General features: G+C 38.5%; 1 protein-coding gene across 3 annotated transcripts in view; it reads left to right on the top strand.

The window, feature by feature from the left end:
- tafa1a (TAFA chemokine like family member 1a) overlaps positions 1–19,691 on the top strand; it is a 92,076-nt gene extending 72,385 nt beyond the window's left edge. The window contains exons 3-6 of one of the 3 annotated variants that reach the window (XM_072697363.1): positions 4,398–4,535; positions 15,113–15,237; positions 15,449–15,512; positions 18,628–19,691. In XM_072697363.1, coding sequence (XP_072553464.1) covers positions 4,398–4,535; positions 15,113–15,237; positions 15,449–15,475 — 290 coding nt within the window. In that variant the 3' untranslated portion in view covers positions 15,476–15,512; positions 18,628–19,691. Of the gene's footprint in view, positions 1–4,394; positions 4,536–15,112; positions 15,238–15,448; positions 15,513–18,627 lie in introns of all 3 variants that reach the window. The other 2 variants (XM_072697362.1, XM_072697364.1) reach the window with 2 other exon arrangements.
- The last annotated feature ends 924 nt before the right edge of the window (positions 19,692–20,615 follow it).

Here is a 20,615-nt window from a genome sequence, read left to right as displayed (position 1 = left end):
ACACTCTTCAATAACCTTTGAACATTTGTTGCTTGGAGTGTTATTTTGTCTTCATGGTGTATTTGTAGCCAGGAATACTGATTAACCAGTGACTGGACCTTATACTGCAGCATTCACTGCATTTAGATTATCTACATTTCACCAATTGTGAGACTACTAGTGCTAATAGCCTGGACCTCTGTTAAATTAGGTCAGTCACTTTAAAGGGAGGAAATATTTATACAGTCACTTATTTTACATCATATATATTTTTATTTAATTGACTTGAAAATCTGTTTTCATGTAAATGTACAAAAAAATTTATTGACCACGATTTTATTTATAGAAGCAATAAAAACCTCAGAGTGGGTGAATACTTTTTATAGGGACTTTATAACAACAAATAAAAATTGGTAATACAAAGTAGAGATAAAATAATAAAAAGGAATTAATAATAGTAATAAATACAACAACTATAAAATATATAATACCAATAAAAAAGAAAAATTTATATATACAAAATAATAATAAAAAGTACAATAAAAAGATAAACAATTAAAAAAAGATATTCAATTAAAACAGTTATAAATTGAACCAAAATAATTTGGAAAAATATAGAATTTTAAAAATCCTAAGAGAAACAAACAAATCAGGTTTTAGAGTCTCTTTTGTCTTGTTCCAGCTCACTGGTGCACAATAACTAAACTGGTACATAATAGCTAAAGGCAGTTTTAGGCAGCTCAGTAAAATCTGTGGATACCTCGTGTGAAAGAATTCTAGTTTGTGATCTAGGCTTTCCCACCTTCTCTATATTGTACCCAGGTGTTAGCAGTGTCTAGCCCTGCCTCTCTTCGCTGGCAAGTGTTTCGTTCGTTCTGTGCCTCTGACTCTGTAGCACTTGTTCAGTTCTTGTGGCTGTGCTCATGTGTCTGTTGTGTACCATATCCTCACGCCTTCACAGATGTACTTAAGATAAGATAAGATAGTCCTTTATTAGTCCCGCAGTGGGGAAATTCCCAGTGTAACAGCAGAAAGGGATAGCAAGACACTCAGTTATAAAAATTTGGATAAATAATTTACACTATATACACAATATAAATAAGAATTAAAAGAGCAATAACAATACTATTTACAGCAAAAGACTCTTAATTGCACATGGGGGGGGGGGGGATATTGCACATAGTATTCCCTGAACATGAACATGTGTGTGTAGTTAAGTGTGTGATTATGTGGTCCGCTGGGAGCAGTGCTGGTTGTGCAGTCTGACGGCAGCAGGAAGGAAGGACCTGCGATACCGCTCCTTCACACACTTGGGGTGAAGCAGCCTGTCGCTAAAGGAGCTGCCCAGTGCTGCCAGAGTCTCATGCATGGGGTGGGAGCTGTTCTCCAGCATGGATGCCAGCTTGGCTGTCATCCTCCTGTCTCCCACCACCTGCACTGGGTCTAAGAAGCACCCCAGTTCAGAGCCGGCCCTCTTTATGAGTTTGTCCAGTCTCTTCTTATCTGCCGTCGAGATGCTACTGCCCCAGCAGACCACTCCATAAAAGATGGCAGATGCGACCACTGTGTCAAAGAACGTTGCTCGTGTCTATTTGTTTTGTTTACAGTGTAGTTCTCGCAGTTCCTTGAAAACCTGTGTTTTGATTCAGTAAAGTAAGTCTTACTTTCACACCCAGCCTCCTTGAGGGTAGGCTGACCTCAGGTCTTCCCACTGAAAGCACAAGGTAGGGGGGAGCGGGGGAATCTGTTAAACAGCACAACTCTAACTTTGTACTGTATTAATGCAGTTTTGAAAATCAGTCCAGCTTTTTAAAAATATCTTAATAAAATTACAGCTAGATGGGGTTGTGTATTTGCAAGAACCTGGCGATGCAATACATATCATGATACAGGAGTTTGATATATTGCGATATTGTAAGCTATTTTTTTTATTTACCAAATTTTAGGAAAACTGTCATTAGCATATAATCAGAGTAAATGAACAGAACAGTGGGATCTGAAGACAGAGTAGAACACTGCTATCTAGCGGTCAGGTTTTAAATATAACACTGAATGAACCAATGTCTGCTTCTAATCTGAAGTATAGTGATATTGAAGTATCTCACGATATTTCAATATATTGATATATTTTAACACCCCAAGTGATATATGGTGACTTTTTTGGAGCTGGCGTTGTGGTGGGGTGTGATGAGGGAGGGGATCTTCTCCCAAGGCGCAATACAAGATAGAACCACTGTCACCTTCACATCACTGTGTTGTGCACAATAGATGTTATAAGACAAATGTGTTGATTAACCCCTTAAGAAAGGCTTATTAAACACTATTATTAAGTAACTACACATATAATTCACATACACATATAATAACTTCTGTACAAACTGTTCTGGCTATTCTTTGGTATTAGAAGTTTGTAATACCAATTTCGGCCCACCGGCAGACCACCGGTCACATTTTGTCATAATGTGAATCTGGCAGTTGTATTTTACAGTACATTGTGTCAACATGCCATGATGACTGGCCTATTAGAAAATGCTAAAATAATAAATAATATTAAAAAATAAATATATATTTTTACACTGACTTTCATTGAAAGTTCTGATATATATTCCCCTGTCATTTAAAGATGTCCTTTTGGAGATACAAGGTTTAGATCCAGATCTATATTGTGTACATTTGATGTCAACTGAGAGACAAACTCTCTCTCTCCCTCTCTCCTTTGACTAAAATCCCTCAACTCTGTCTCGTTCCGATGATTCAAGCCAAGACTGCAGTCAGATTATGCAGTCATGTGTTAAAGGGTGACTAACCTAAGGGTGCTCTTTTGCTTCTGCTACTGGTTTCAGAAACTTGTTAGATACAATAGATAGATATGCACAAATGTGTGATTCCGAGTGTCATGCCAGTACTTGAGTTTAGTGGTGTGACGATAACTCAACTAAACTTAATTATCAAATTTAGAAAATACACAATGAATTCTTGATGAATCAGCAGTTTAATGCATATTTTATATCATCTGGTCTCTCTATTATTATTATACCGATACTAGTCTTCAGAATGGGATACTGCTCCACTATTTTTGTCTCTAAAAACATCAAGGAATAGTAATCGCTAATTAATATGAGCCATTTTTGACTGAAGCACTTCTCTTTTGATGAGCACCTAAAACGTAGGCTGTCAAGCTCAAACTACCAAAACACTTGACTGCCCCACAGGAGGAAATGCACAGCTAACAGCATGACACCACACAGTGTGAGTGTGAGCGTGGGCTATTTCAGGCTAGATATCAGGCTGATCTCTGTTTCTTACTGTTCCGTGGTAAGTCCATTTTATCATTTGTTTTTTTTCTGAAAACATGAATCAGCTGACCGCCATCAGCCATATCATTAAATCCACCAGCATAATATTTTGTGGGTCCCCTTTGTGCCACCAACACAACTGTGACCCAACCCAAGGCATGAACTCCACAGGACAGCTAAAGATAGCCAGTATTAACGTTCAGCAATTTGTGCTACTGTAGCTCTTCTGTGGGATCGGACCAGATGGGCTAGGCTTCGCTTCCTATACACGTCATTGAGCCTTGGGCGTCCGTGACCCTGTCAATGGTTCAATGGTTGTCCTTCCTTGTACCACTTTTGGTAGTTACAGACCACTGCATACCAGGAACACCCCACAAGACCTGCCTGAGGTTTTGGAGATGTTATGCTTGCCCATTTTTCCTGCTTTTACAGCATCACCTTCAAGAACTGACTGTTCACTTGCTACCTAATGCATCCCACACCTTGGCAGATGCCTCTGTAGACGAAGATATTGCTGACGATGTTGTGGTCAGTGTCAGTGATTTTACTATTATGGCTGATTGGTGTATAATCAATATCAACAGTTCGCATGTAGTTGATGTTCCGTCTGCTTTATGGTTTAAATGGTGTTCCTCAACTCCAGATTTTTTCGGTGTGTGTGTGTGTGTTCCTGTGTTCTCCGGGGCTGCCGTTCCAGAACGTTTGGTAATCACTCACTCGCAGTGTGTGACTGCAGGGCCTCTGTCTTTTCCGTGTTTCCTCTCACTCCACTTCCCTCCTCATTAATGTGCTTTTACACACACGCAGCAGCATCCTCTCAGGCTTCTCCACACACTGCATCTTTCTTACTTAGTGCCGTGGCCCTGTGCTAGCCGCAGGGGACAAACACTAATCAACATAACTGAAGCTTCCAGACTGGAATCGCTGCGCTTTGAGGACTTCACACTTTTTACTGCCTTCGCTGGTTCGTTTATGACCTGCAAAGTAACGGCATGAATACGCAATGAAGCACTTTAGGACTGGAAGCCAGCCTCAGATCCGGCATGAGTAATGATGGACAGGAAAGACAGGTCATCTCTGAAATTCGATGCTTTTATTGATTGCTCTTTCTTTTGACAGAAGGAGGGACATGTGAAGTGATCGCTGCGCACAGATGCTGTAACAAAAACAAGATTGAAGAGCGATCCCAGACCGTCAAGTGTTCCTGTTTACCAGGGAAAGTGGCGGGAACCACAAGAAATAAGCCCTCCTGTGTGGACGGTGAGTGAATTCAGTTGTTAGTTGCTCTTGTACTTGTAGTATACTGTATATCTTCAGCTTTATCTGTCAATATCCATTGATTTCAGGTATGGTAAAATGTTGACAGTTCATAATTTGAAAGAAATATATCTGGGCTCTTCTGAAAGCATTTTAAAGGCCTGTTTTTACTGGCTATCAGAGCTCTACCCTCTCAGGAGTAGCGATTCCCAAAGATTTGAAATATATGGTTACAGAGCTATATAGAGAGGCATAGGCCTAACAAGGAGTTAAACACGGGTTGAAAATGAGCATGAGAGCCAGACTGCTGAGGAGACCTGGCTTTTCTTTAATATATAGCCATTTCTTATGACTCTATTTCTGGAAAGTTTAAACTAACCCACTGGCTGTGAAGTTCGCTGAAAATGAGAGTGCAAAAACGAAGCACTTTGCTGACACGGTGAATAAAAAAATATTGAACGTTTTCTAATGGGTTGAATATACTTGAGCAGGTGTTCATATTCCTGGGAGCACTGCCAAAGTGTAGCCTATTTGCGCGAAACATCGTTACATGGATCTAAGAGGAGAATAAATCAATAAAAAGATACCTACCATATGCTAATTCTATATCTTTTTTTCATGCAGTAAACCATCACCTTTCTTATTTAATCAGCCCACAGACATTCTAGACATTCTAACAGTTTCTTTAAAGACATCTCAACTGACATTTCTGGCATGTCTGATTACCTCATGCAAACAAGTGCAGTTGACCAAAATGTGGAAAAAGCTCTCAAAATTAGCGTAGCATTCAAAGGGTTGATTTTTATTTTTAATAATGAACACAGTTTGCATTTCTTTCCCCAGAAAATGTAGTTGCAATTTTAAAACATGTCACGATCATGAACTGAATGAAATATAGCATATATGAGTGATTCCCAACCTTGGTCCTGCTTCCATTTTCAAAACTAAAGTTTTACAGTTACTATAGTAGAGTTTTACAGTAAATCCTTAATGCTGAATATTAATAGATAATATTATTTTTAGCCTGTCAGTTATCTGCTGAGTCTGTTATAAATAAAAATATATATAAAATAAGTTTAAGCAAAACTTGGATCATACATAGGATATATTAAGTACTGTTGCAGGCTATTTACTTCATATACTGAAGCCTGGCTCCATGTGTCAGTAAATTAGAGTGACATAACAGCACATGAATACAGACTTCAGTTGTTGTGAAGTGGTCATAGTATTATTACATATAATATACACCCATTGAATACTTCAGCAATACTACCTCCTTGTTTCTACACTCATTGGCCATTGTCTCAGCTTTGTCTGGGTCCTGTAATCCTGTTTCTCTGTCTGTCTACTCTTTAACCCTGTTCTTCAATGGTGAGGACCACCCTAGAACAGGTACTGTAGGTACTGTAGTCCATATGTTTCTCTGTATACTTTGTTAGCTTCCTTTCACCCTGTTCTTCAATGGTGAGGACCACCCTAGAGCAGGTATTGTAGGTACTGTAGTCCATATGTTTCTCTGTATACTTTGTTAGCCTCCTTTAACCCTGTTCTTCAATGGTGAGGACCACCCTAGAGCAGGTATTGTAGGTACTATAGTCCATATGTTTCTCTGTATACTTCGTTAGCCTCCTATCATACTGTTCCTCGATGGTGAGGACCACCCTAGAGCAGGTATTGTAGGTACTGTAGTCCATATGTTTCTCTGTGTACTTTGTTAGCCTCCTTTAACCCTGTTCCTCAATGGTGAAGACCACCCTAGAGCAGGTATTGTAGGTACTGTAGTCCATATGTTTCTCTGTATACTTCGTTAGCCTCCTATCATACTGTTCCTCGATGGTGAGGACCACCCTAGAGCAGGTATTGTAGGTACTGTAGTCCATATGTTTCTCTGTATATGTTGTATAATGTATAATGCTATGGCTGTTTGGTGTATTTTAACCAAGAAGTGATCAGACCGCCTTTAACTATATTTAAATCTGGACATTTATATGTAGATTACTGTGTGGGAGAGTGGGAGATGGGAAGTGTGTATTACTTAAAATAAATCAACTTCCTTGGATCGAATCATAACGTGGAGATGTCAGACATATGTTGTTGTGATTACAGACATTTAACTTGTCAGTTATATCAGTGGAATTATAGGGGTTAAAAATGGCCTGAAAAGTAGACAGTATGTCCAGAAGTTTGTGAGCACTTCACTTTTCATTAGTGAATTCAGCTGCACCATCTGCTGACACATGCGTTGAAATGCACACACAGCTGGTACAATCTCTGTAGGAAAACACAGCCAGTAGAATGAGCGTATGGTCGCTACGTCCAACGCCAAGCGTCTGCTATGGGCTATGGAGCAGTGAACCTGTTTGTGTCTGAAGTGATGGAGGTCCATCCAGTGCCTCAAGGATGACTCGAAATGACGGTTGAGATCCAGAACTGATCACTTAATGTTTTTGTGGCTGAATGCAATAAAGTCCTCACATGTCCACTATCCAGTGGAAAGCTTTCCCAGAAAGGGCAGCAAAGGGGAGGACAAACTTTATTGTGGCAGAAACATTGGATGAGAAGGTGTCCACAAACATTTAGCTATGTAGTGTAGGTTGTAGGAATGCAACAGTGTGCATATTTCTGCTCAGTGGCCAGAATTATAATGTTCTTGCAATTATTACAATTCTTTATTATTATTATTTATTATTTTCTTTTTTATTATTCTGTCATTTAATATGCATTGTGCTTGATTTGTAGAGAGTTTTTAAATAGACAGAATCGTACCTAAATTGCATAAGCATCATTGGACCTTATACTGTGACATATCTTTAAAAGTGGTGGTCATTATTCTTCAAAAAATCTATGCAAATTCAAAACTGCACTAAATTGTGTGGCTGTTTATGAGCTTCTCCAAAGTTGCTGAAAATGCTCTCCATTGCGGTCAATGAAGTTTGAGCAGTGCCTGAACAGATACTGTCGCATTTGGAAAATAAGGACAGAAAGTGTTTAAGTGTGCAGTGTTTGAGCAGGCTCTGCGTTCAGGTCACTCTTGTAGTGTCCTGTCCCAGAAAACCCACAGATCCTCAGGGCCTCTCATTATTACCGCTCTGTCCTTATGACAAACGAGTGGCTCTGAGCTGCTTCGGCAAGGAGAACCTTAGCCTCAACCCTGCTGCGAAATACCAACCAAAAAAAAAAGAAAAAGAAAAGAATAAAACCCCACAAAACATTGTTTACATTTTACTCACGCTTAACAAGCTGTGATGAGACTCAAACACACCAACCCTAGTGCAGGGAAGCTTGCTGAGTTTCTTTGGCCTGTGTGTTTTTCTCCTACCTCTGCTTCAGTGCAGCTCTTCTGCTGTTGGGCAGTGTGGGTGGTTATAATTTCCAGTTAAGCTGAAGTGATGGATGTATTGAAGTCTCACTGGTGCCCATTAAAGCAGCTCAGCAATGGTGTCCTCCATCTCCTCTCGAAGACAGAGTGGGGCCAGAGGAAGCTGATGCACAGCAATGTCCAGCATGCTGAGGGCTAGCGCATGCACTGCCTGTCAAAGGAGAACATGACATTGAGGCCTATGTGTGACGTTTTGTTTACTGTCTGAAGGATCAGAGCGCTCGATAAACTGAATTTTGATCAAAACAAGGAATTCTTGCCTGAGGTGAGGCAGGCATTGATTTTTTTTTCCCAACCTTGGCAGAAAATGTTTTTTTTTTCTTTCCATTAGAAGCAGTTTCAGACTTATTTGCACAATTCAAAACATGAACAAGGAGCAGCCAGTGAGTATATCAAATGTCTTACTTGAGCGTCTAAGCAGTTTAGTTTGTAAACTTATTACAACCATAAGACCCGTAAGTATGCTAGTTCCTGTATGTGAGTCTTTGTCAGGTCCTTGGTCGACACTAGTTAGTTTTTATTGCATCACACATCCATATTTTGTGTCGTAACTAGTAACAACTAACTAATAAAGTAAACACTGAAACTTTTACATCAGGTAATGTATAACCTGTCAATCAACACGCTGCCATGGAAATATGGAACAATGACTTAAATATAAAATATCAAAATATAAATATCAAAACTGCATTAAAACCTGAACTGTGTCCCATATAACATTTTGCATGGACCCGGTGGGAAAGTAACATAGCCCAGTTTACTCTTGCAAACTTGGAGGGAGAGCTCCACTTAATACTGATTGGTGCTCCAAGCCGGTAGAAAATAGATGAGTTATTAGCATAATTTGACGTTGCCTAAACCAAAATGGAGCATATATATTCTCCTACAGACATCATCATAGTTATCTAAAGGATGCCTGTCTCCTAACACCCGACTCTGTTTATTGTAACTTACATGTCATAAAAGTACAACAAATAAAGAAGGAAGGAGGAAAGTTTTACATTTACCATATTTTTTTGTTTTCATGCCAAATATAAAAAACTAAATCAAATAAAATGATATAATTGCCATCTCAATGTGTGCATTCACAACAAAAACATTGCAGGACATGCAATGTCAAATTATATTAAACATGTCATGCTACTTTATTGCTGTTTGGTGCAAAAGTAAAATTCATACTGTTCTCATTTTCCATAACATGTCTACCAGAATACCATAATTTCTATTACGGTATTCCATAATTACCATACCATAATTACCAACATGTCTACCATTAATACCATTATCATTATTTGTACTCTAATCTTGGAAACACAGAGTGTTTATTATCATAATTATCATGACATAATGGATCATTGACTTGACTCCTCGTTGACTGATGAACTATAGTGAAATCTGGTTAAAATCCCTGTATTTTTATAATGTGATTTTGGACCTTTTCACTTGTTTCCAATGACACAAAACTACTGTTTGGGTTTTTTTGATTTGTGCCTAGGCCGAACCCATTTTTAGATCCCAAAAAGTTGATATGTCTGGGAAAAAGAGGACGTTAAATATAATTTTAATCAAATAAAGAAATCATGTATTTTTTGATACAAAATACAGTGCCAAGGTTTTACTACCTGTAAAAAATAATTATTAAAAAGCACATTATGTGGGCAGTGCTTATTTGATTAGTACATCACTTATAATAAAATAAATAAGAATAACGTTCTTACACACAGTAGTGATTTTACATCACCATGTTCATTAAAACACCTCCAAAGCTCTCCTCATGGGAGTCTGTTTTTATTTTTATTTATTTAGCTATCATCCAACAGCTGGTTTGGTAAATCAGTGCTTAATGATGTTAAATCAGGTGGAATTGAACAAATCCCGGCAATGACTGGGGGCGAGCTTTGTTCTTCAAACTAGCTCACAAGATCTCAACTTCTTTCTTTAAAATGAGAAAATTCTGTTACTTTGTACTGTACGTATGCTTATCCACACCTGTTGTGATTCAGAGTTTTTACTGGCACACATGTAATGCTTGTTTCTGAGATGGTTCAGAATATTTGCTTAAGTACCTGAAACCTGTGCCCAGTACTGTATATATAGTTATTGCTATATTATTGTTTTGTCATTATTTTCTTCTTTTGTCTCTCCCTGAAAGTCCTAGTTTAGTCTTGCTATAGATATTTCAGCTGTATACCTCAGGAATGAAGAAGGTGAGGATAATAAACAAACACAGCAAGAAAGTGGCAGCCAGAAAAAAAGTGAAAGAAAAGTGTCCAGATGTACAGTCATTGCCAGTTCTTAAAGTTGATGGCTTTAATTATTCTTGTAAATCATGACACAGCAGCAAAGCTGTACATCTCCTCAATTTACACATTTTTTGAATAGCTGAGCTGTTCAAAGCTGATGTAAAACTCTGCAGATGTTGAATTAATACTAAATGTTGTGTTTTATTATTTTATCATTTCTTTAGCTTTGAACAAGAACAAGCCTCAACACAGAATCTTCATGCTTTATTAGCTTTATTAGCTTTACAGCTAATAAGGCACTAGGCTCAGTAAAGAGAGTGACCTATGGAAGGAAGTTGGGGCAAACTTTAGTAAGATGATTAAATTTGCGAAAAAAAAACAGGTTAATGCGTTAAAGTTTGCAGATTATGTTTGTGCGTTAACGCATTCTTCTTCTCTTAGCGCAAATTAATCATCTTACCAAGTTTGGCCCCAACTTCCTCCTATAAGTCACTCTTTTTGCAGAGCCTAGTGATGTATTAGCGCTAAAGCTACTACAGCTAATAAAGCTGTAAATAAAGTGTCAAGCTTCGTCGTGTTCAAAGCTAAAGTTCTCAAAACTAAAGTGAGAAATTATAAGAAAAAAACTCACAGATTCCTTGAGCCAGTTTATTAGGCATACCACCCATTTATTTGTACACCCATCCAAAAATGCAAGGGTGTGCTAGCTAGCATTTTAATTTGCGATTAATCATAATAAATCACAGAGTATTGTTATGATTAACGTCACCACTAATTAATACACTCTTGAATCCTTCTGAAACAAGTTGAGCTCTTCTCGAGTGCAGTTCAGATGTTTTTAAGGTTAATAAGCTGAGTGGGTGTCAGTGCATGTGTTGGAGACTTGACTATGTGATGTTAGAAAACACGTTGGCTTCTTAGCAGGCTTCCTACTCTCAGGCTAGACTGGCGTTCTGCTGTAAACAGGCCTGTAATCCTCGTTTCTGGATGGATGGGTGTTACCGTCACACTGTGTGCTTTTAACATCCCAGTAAATCAGGCATGTGTTTTATGAATCTGACCCATAGTTTTAATTGCCTTGAGCTCATGTACACTCATAAAAATTAAGGTATCAGAAAAGCTTCTTCGGAATGATGCCGTAAAAGAACTACTTCCAGTGGCCGTTTTCCAGCCTGAAGGTTGACACTGTAACGCGTTAGTTAATGCTTCTCCAAATGTTAAGCTTGATTTTTAATATCAAATCAGTTAAAAAAAGGTTCCTGTTTTGCCATTTGTCCATCCAAATGTAAAGGCTTTTACTGCCTCTAAAACGGCTGATTTGTGATTATGTCAGTATGCACCAGTTTCATCCATCACCAACCTGTCACTGGGTTCAGCTATCCGAGAGATCTTCCATAATACGGACAAACATCACATTTCATTTAAATGTAATGATGTGATGGCCTACCTGTCTGTCTATCGGCCTACTTACCTCACAACCTGGGTGCTCTGCACATGTGCAGTTGCACTCCAAATTATTAAATCCCATTGCAAATTAGGTTCGTTAGCAAACATTGAAGCACGCACACCCAAGAATATTAGTGAACTGGAGGCCACTGTCCATGAGGAATGGGCTAAGAATCCTCAGGAACGCTGACAGAAGCCGATGTCTGGCTATGTATCATGTTTGCAGCGAGTCATAACAGCAAAGTGTCTCTACTAAGTACTTTTTCAAAAACTAGTTACAGGCTCTGAGTGGCTCAGCAGCATATAGCGCTACCACTATGGGAGAAATTGCACTACCAAATTGGAAGAAAAAGGGAAAAATTCCACAAAAAAACACCCTGAATTTCTACAAAATCACCTACTCCAAGTTTAAATAGCTTTGTAAAAGTGAGGTGCGTGTGCGCAGAAACCCTTTTTTAATGAACCATGAGCCATGCTGCTTTGCCATCAGCGGCCAGAGTCTGAGAGAGCACAACTGGCCATGCTCTCTCTGGGTGGGTAAACACATGTAAAGATCTTACCCTCCTAGTATTGGGAGCATTGCTAGTGTTGGAGTTATGAATGGGTGGGTTAATTCATAAATAAAATTCTAGAACCATTTCACTAAATAAAACTTTCAATTTTTATGTCCAGCTTTATGGTTCATGGCCAAGAGACAATATGAACCCGGGTTTGACTTTGTCTGAACTCTTACAACAAAAAGTGAACCTGTAATGTGAAAAGTACCATAAATAAAGAAATATGAAACTATCCCTTCTTGTAGACTGAACACAACAGCAGTTGTCCTGTAGCCTTAGTTAAAATCCCTATTATCCTGTTGTTACAATCCCACTGTCTGCATGATAAGAGCCTCCACTGCTTTCAGAATTCTGCGCACGTCGTTTATAAATCATCTTTCACTGTGCCAGATTGCCCTTTTTTTCCCCCTGCAAATAATGGCCTCGGTTCTCACCATTTGAAAATGATCACACTTTCACAGAGCAAAGTGAGTGAAATTGATAGCTTTTTATAAGGTTTACAATGTCTGCTCCTTTGACAAGCCCCTAAAATGAACCATGTACTTAGAGTATATTTATGTCAATTTCCCTCTATTATTGGCAGCTAATCGGCCCGAATTATAAGTGTGGGATATTAGACTAGTAGATGGGGCAGGATGGAATGAATGTAAATGAACAAATGGAGCATTTCACTTGAGTACACGGCTTTTCACATTCCGAAGAACGTAAGAACTTTTCAGAAGATCGTCCGCCATGACGATACGCTATAACTGCAGCCAACATTGTTCATCACCATTTCCATCACTTATCTGTACGTCACTGAGATGAATGCTGTTATGAGGAAGTAGAAATGTATCCAGGGTGTCTAGCTTCGTTCTTGGAGGCCTGTGACCTTCCCTATTGTTCCAGCCCTATTCTAATGAAACTGATCTGCTTCTGATCAGTGCTGAATGCTGCTGAATGATTTAGATCAGGCTCTGAACTCTGCAGCTCTTCAGGAGTATGGTTGGACATAAGGGGCATATAATATTCAGCTTCTTCGCAGCATTTTTGACCTAATCTTCTAATCCATTGCATCTGTAGCATCCGGTTGATTACCAGAGACAATTTAATTTTAGCTTCTAGTTTCTAGTTTTAAGCGTATTTGACATGTCAGGGTATTTATGCATGGAGATGAGGCTCAGGTAATTACTCTACAGAAATATAGAAGAAAATATATACATACACAATCATATCAGAATATTATGACCACCCCTGGTTTGCATTGGTCCCATTCTCTATCATCTCCACTTACAGACTGTAGTCCATCTGTTCATCTGCATGCTTTGTTAGCCTGAGATGAGACAGAAGCTCATCTGTTGCTGCCCAATTTGTATTGGTCATCCTCTAGTCCTTTATCAGTGCTCACAGGAGGCTGTTGGCTGGATATTTGTAGTTGGTGGACTATTCTCAGAAACAGCGGTAACACTGAGGTGTTTAAAAACTCCAGCAGCACTGCTGCGTTTGATCCACTGCAGTGCTGAGAATGACTCACCATCCAAATACTACCTGCTCTATGGTGGTCCTGTGGGCTCATGACTATTGAAGAACAGGGTGAATGGAGGCTATCAAAGCATGCAGAGGAACAGATGGACTACAGTCTGGAATAACAGAACTACATAAGTTATCCTATATGATAAGTGGAGCTGATAGAGAGTGGGACCAATGCAATCCGGTGGTGGTCATAATATTGGGGTTGGTATATTCTACAAACACGCAAATATAGGAATAGGCATTAGTAGTTTGCTGGTTTGTGACCTAGTGTTACTATCTATAGTAGTGATAATAATAATAATAATAATAATGCTTCAGAATAATGTCATTTTGATGTGTACTTAGAAAGGCATCAAGTGAAGGTATAGATCTTTCAAACATTCTTTACACTCTCACAGCAACCCTAATTCCTAGTGCTTCTCAGACCATATTATCCATCTTATCCCAGTAGTTCTTCTGTTGTGTTTACTTTCTTCAGGATGGTACTATTGCAACAATTCTACCTTTATAATGAAGCTGTTTTCCATTTACCTGAGGCAAATTTACACAATATCAATTGACAATAATATTGGGACACCTAAATATTATCCCTACAGGGGCTTTTATGTCAATCGATTTGTCCACTCCCCGGTAGCAGGTTTAGAACTCTGCCGTTATTGAGTCAGCAGAGCGTTGGAGACTTTCATGCACAGTTGGACAGTACTGTATGTGTATAGATAGAAGTGCTAATAAACATTGTAATACTACTGCGTTTACTACTGTTAAAGAATGGTGCCATCTTGAATTTTGAACTTGAGGTTGGTGACGCTCCAGTTCTAGTTTAAATTTATTATTTATTTTTTATTAAATTTAATTTCATATTTATATGAACAGGCAAAACTATCTATTTTTAGTCTTTTCTAAAACTTGGCTGTGCATCCCCTCCCCTTAATTACTGCGCCAATACTGTCCGGTAAGAATTACACCAGTCTCTGGAGAGTTCCTGTCGATTTTAGCCCATTTCTTCAACAAACTGGGGACACATTTCAGCTAGAAATTGTGTGTGCCATTTTACTCGCTGCTCCAAATTGAAAATTCAGATTGAGGTCTGGTAATTTTGCTGGCCAGTCGAAGTGCCCCAGTGTTACATCATGTCTGTTGAATCAGTCACACACAGATTTGGACCTTGGTTCTGGGTCTTGTGTGCCTTAAAGGCACAGTAAAAAGCAGTGTTTTTGAACAGATAAAAAGAAACTGAGATATGTTATAAAATTACAAACGTAGAAATGATTTGTGACTTCTTTTAGTATGTAAAGTGCAACTGTTATTTGTAGAACTGGGATGGGTATGCTTAGGAGGACATAAAAATACAGGGTAATCTTAGGATTATGGGCCCTTTTAAACCTGAATAGCATGCTCTGTTTGGGGGTTCTGAGGTCAGTGTTTATGAGCTCTTTCCCACAGCCTCTATAGTAATTGGGAAGTGGTGGTGTGAGATGGAGCCATGTCTGGAGGGAGAGGAGTGCAAGACTCTGCCAGACAACTCCGGCTGGATGTGCTACTCTGGGAACAAGATCAAAACCACCAGGGTGAGTGCTAGTTCACCTGCATACATTAACCAAGATCATTCCAAGCATATAATGTTATGATATGCTTATTGGACTGCACCAAAAACCACTGAGAGAAATCATTGTTACACTACGTCCGTTCACAGGACTAGATAACGTGCCGTGCCTTAAATGTTATGTGCTAATTGAATAAGGAAAAATTGTTTGCTATTTGTGTGTGTGTGTTTTTCAGAACACTCATCCATATACATCCTTGTAGCAATGGGTTCAGTGCAGTGCAAAACTTAATAACAAAGGTTTGTTTCTTCTGGTTTTATGTACACTAGTAATTCATGCCCTGTAATTAGAAAACTAGACTGGGATATCCACAAAACAAATATACACATATACACCGACCGGCCACTTCATTAAAACCACCTCCTTGTTTCTGCGCTTATTGTCCACTAGATCAGCTCCACTGACCATATAGGAGCACTTTGTAGCTCTGCGTACTCTGTTAGCCTCCTTTTACCCTGTTCTTCAATGGTTAGGATCCCACAGGACCACCACAGAGCAGGTAGTATTTAGGTGGTTGGTCATCTCAGCACTGTAGTGACACTGACATGGTGGTGGCGAGTGTGGGATGTGCTGGTTTGAGTGGATCAGACACAGCAGTGCTGCTGGAGTGTTTAAACACTGTGTCCACTCACTATCCACTCTATACGACACTCCTACCTAGCTGGCCCCCCTTGCAAAGTCAGAGACAGAAGCTCATCTGCTGCTGCACAGTTTGTGTTGATCATCCTCTAGTTCTTTATTTGTGGTCGCAGGACGCTGCCCACAGGACGCAGTGACCCATCATCCAAATAATAACGTCTTGGTGGTGGTCCTGTGGGGCCCTGACCATTAAAAGCTAACAGAGTATGCAGAGGAACCGAGTGAGAGAGAAACTACAGAGTGCTCCTATATGGGAAGTGAAGCTGATATAATGGACAGTGAGTGTAGAAACAAGGAGGGGGCCGGTGGGTGTATATATTTATTTCAACACCTTTTATTACACACCATAATCCTTTTGTATGTCATCTTCAAAAATATCATCATAAAACCTTGTGTCTAACAAATAGTAATGTAATGTACATTAATGTAATAATTTTATTTATAGTAATATTCTCTATAAAATAAGTAAGTGTAAGTGTTTATCTGTTCAACCAAAACACAAAAATTACATTTAATACAAACAAACAATACACTGTGATTTTACAGTCAGGTCCATAAATATTTAAATGTCAAATACATTATTTTTTATTAGAAGATTAGTTAAAATGATAAAAATCCTAATCCTAAAAAAACTCAAAATTGTTCCGCTTCAAATGAAGGGTATTTACCAATTAAGTGAACTGTGCATGAATTACATCCATTTTCATAAGTTACTACAAACTACTATATTATTATAATTATAAATTGTCATTTTTCATACTGTGCAGTCAGTGGCCAGTGTCCTGTAGAATTCTTTTGTTATCCACCATAAGCTGAGTTTCCATTCAAACGCTTTCCGAATGTTACGTGCAATTACGGAATTACAGAATTTCGGTTTCCATCCACCACAGTCATGCGAAGAAACTTTAGATGATGTAGGCTACCACAATTAGGAGTGGTAGCAGAGAGATGTAACAGCCATTTGCAGTCGTTTTATGGCTGTGTTTGGGCAGGACGAGCAGTGGCCCATCTAGTGAGGGCAAAAATCCCTGTGCCACCCTGATGACGTCCACCATACGTCTCAGAGCACAAATGCACCAGACCAGTTGTAGGAGAGCATAGTGCAGAGCTGAATTTTAGAAGGTGGAAAGCAAACTTTGAAAAGCTGTATGTCATGATTGGTCCATCCACAGGGCCAGTTGTTTCTCCAGTCATCGTCCACACAGTTAAAGCTCGAAAGACCTTAAGTAACCTTAACTTTACCTTAACACCTGTTGTATGAATTCATTCTTTCAATTGAATGAATCCACAAGTAGAAGTTCCTTGAGAAACTTTTGGAGGTTCTTCAAATTGAAACTGTGAAGGAAACCCTTAAGGTGCTTTGAGGGACCTTAAAGGAAACGTTTTTAGAAGAAAAAGGTTCCATGAATTTCCTCAAAGCACCTTAAGAGTTTCTACCACAGTTTCAAATTGTAGAACTTCCAAAAGTTCCCCAAGTATCTTCTACTTTTAACAGTAAACAGTGGTATGGAATGAACCTCATTTTGATAATCTGAAATTCTAATTCTTACTGAAATTCTTACTTTTCACTGTACTTATGTTTGTTTGTATTTATTATAATGTTCTAGCCAAATCACACTTACTGCTGAGATTTAAAAAAAGAAAACCTTAAAAAATAAAGGTGCTACAAAGTGTTTTTTGAACGATGCAGTGAGGATGCAGTGTGAGCATGAGGAACCTAGGTCTAAATAACGTTCACCTGATGTGAAGGTTCTCTGCCAATTTCAAATTTCTCCAGTTTATACATAATATAATTATGTTAATGCAATACATTATTAACATTATTTTTGTACTCTATGAAGTCCAGGCTGAAGCACAGCTTTGTGAGCATTGTATGTTGCGCTGATAGAAACTGAAACTGTAGCTCTTTCATTCACATTCTACTTAAATGGGTTTTAATGGGATACACTGGCAGACTACATGTACTTGCTGTAGTAGGAGAGAGCGGAGCACAACCTAAAATAACATTTTCTATTTTTAAGTAGTGTAACTATGTTTTTAATAGTCTCTCATATGATTTTTAACAGCAACTGGACAGATTTCTTGAGATTCACTTTTTTCATCATACATGATTTTGATTACTGATTACAGGAATTATTCCATTCTGTGACTTATAAACATCATACAATTTTATTATTCCTGTATTTGTAATAACTTGCTTTGTGGCTGTTCCTAAGCTTAAAGATAACTAAAGTACAGCCTCCACACAGTGGGGTTAGTTTTAATGCACTTACACTTACAACTAAGCTTCTCAGGGTAAACAGTGAGAGAAGCCCATGCTCGGATAGCATGGAAATCAATATTTCTCTTAAGGTTTCGTTGTGTTATTATTACCTTTTCTACTTTCAATCTAAATAAATTAGCCAGATTTGCTTCTTCCCACTAATCATATTTGTTGGGATGCAGATAGATCTTGTGTATTTAAGTTGAGAGCTCATCTGATTTAAACAACATGCAACTGTATTGCAATATGGTATTTATCAATTTACCAGACTGAACAACTGTTAACGCAGCCTCACGTTTACAGTTCACTTTCGGCTAATCTGTTTGTGAGCGGTCATTCATAGCACAGACGTGCAGTTTGCTTGTATAACAGTATTAGTTTTGTTCAGTGGAATTTCTATTTCAGTAATTTAATATTCATACGCCTTTTTTTTTCATTTTTTTCCCCTCAAGGATACAAGAAGATGAAATGGTGAAATAACTTACTCCGACGCACGAGAGCTGATGAACTTTGACCTGGCGTTCCAATCGAGTCTGCTGTTTCAGTGTTCGACTCTCTTCTCAATACCTAGTCCATTTTTGCAGGCTGAGGGACTCTATTTGGTCTATGGACACTTTTTTTTGTGATTCTCTTGCAATGTTTCTGCTCATATGAACATTTTGGTTTGTGCCGTAAGTAAATCCTTGGCGATCTGAGACCCTGTGTTGTCGAGTTCCCGTGACGCAGCTTTCATTTGCCCGACGTTTGTCAACGATTCGTCCATGACTTCCCTGGATGGTCCCTGTTTCCAGAAGTGGCTGACCTATCAAGCTCCCCTACAGTGAGAGTGTACACTTTAGAGTGTGGGCTTCTTTGTGTTTATGGAAGGACGAAGAAATTGTCAGAAGAATGGGCGGATAGACCCTCTCCGGGCATCGTTGAGGAGCACACTGTGCATAGCTGTTGTGAACAAAAAGGATAATTGGATAACAGATGTAACCTGTAGCTGTTTCCGGATCTTTCGTAATTTCGTTTAACATCAGACGTCTGAAGAAACTGTGTTTTAGTGAGGAGACGGCGGGATAAAGATGTGTGAAAGCCAAAAAAAAAAAAAAAAAAAAAAAAGAGGAAATTGATCTTGCATTTCTGATAAATTGTCTCTCTTTCTTATTACAGTTAAACACAGTATGATGGAGAAGGACACAATGAAGTAGAAGTGTGTGAATTTCTTTTTATTATTATTTAAATGAATGCTTTTTCCATTGTCCAGTGTCCATTCAACACTGTTAAAGTTGTCGTCCTTACTCTGGTGATTAGACTGTTTCCGGGGCTCATTAACCTAATGATAAATTGATAGAGCATCATTCAGACCACACCCGTGAAAGCCTTGGGACTCATTATCAAAGCCAATGAAGCCTGATAGAAATCTGCTGCTGCATGCAGATATAAAATATCATGACATTTAAGTACTCAGAATCAAATTTACACTCAGCTGTCTACAACTTTGCCCTCATTAAACAGCTGTTCAAATGTGAAATGTTAAAACGTCTCCGTTTTGCTCAGCACTGGAGTTCGAAAAGCACACACAATCAAAGAGAAGAGTTGAAGTAATCTTAAATCTTTAAGCTGAGATCGCAGTTCAATGAGTATTCAATGTGTATTTAATGGTAAGAGTATGTGTGTGTATTCAGGATGTCCCTATCCGAATCAGAGTCTCGGGATCGAGGGCTGATCCAGGCATTTTTAATGGTATAACTGTGCTGATGTTACCAGTTGTGTTCCACTTTAAATGACGCAGCAGTTACGGCCTGCTGTTGACTTCCACTCAATAACTGCTGCACTATTTAAGGTGGAATTGAGAGTTAGAATTAGAAGCCTTGATTTAGCTGCTAACTTGTAGCATAACCACACCTATCAGTTCAAATAAAGCACTTTTTTTTTGTTTCGATCACCGAAAAAAGTAACAAATGTTTAGGGTAGTTTTTTAAAAAAGGTGGGACGGAAAGTTTGTGTAAGGCCTTAGCTTACTTCAGCTTAGCTTAAATATCAGAAAAACTATGCTTGAAAAGCGAACCATAGCTCATTCAGTCTGTCACATTTTAGACTTTCACAAACAGCTACCAGTTCAAAGTGTGTACTGCTACACACAAACACACAAAGGGATTGACTGGATTATAAAATATTAAACTCCATAAAGTTTAAACAGTCATTTTAAAAAGTTGCTACTAAACAAAGTAAATGAGTTGAGGATGTCAATGTCAGTACATTGATTTATTAGTGTTTACTAATGAATTAACAGCACATCTCATCTAAATTGTGGGACTATTTTATCTGTATAAACACGAAGACTGGATTGTATCTGTATCGACCGACAGTCAGAATATCAAATCAAATCAAATTTATTTGTATAGCACTTTTTACTGGTGTTGTCATAAAGCAGCTTTAGGGCTTCACACAATCA

Source organism: Salminus brasiliensis, chromosome 14 (genome assembly GCF_030463535.1).
Source record: "Salminus brasiliensis chromosome 14, fSalBra1.hap2, whole genome shotgun sequence".
NCBI lineage: Eukaryota > Metazoa > Chordata > Actinopteri > Characiformes > Bryconidae > Salminus > Salminus brasiliensis.
The sequence above is the reverse complement of the archived record's forward strand: the minus strand, read 5'-3'. Positions and strand labels throughout refer to the sequence as shown.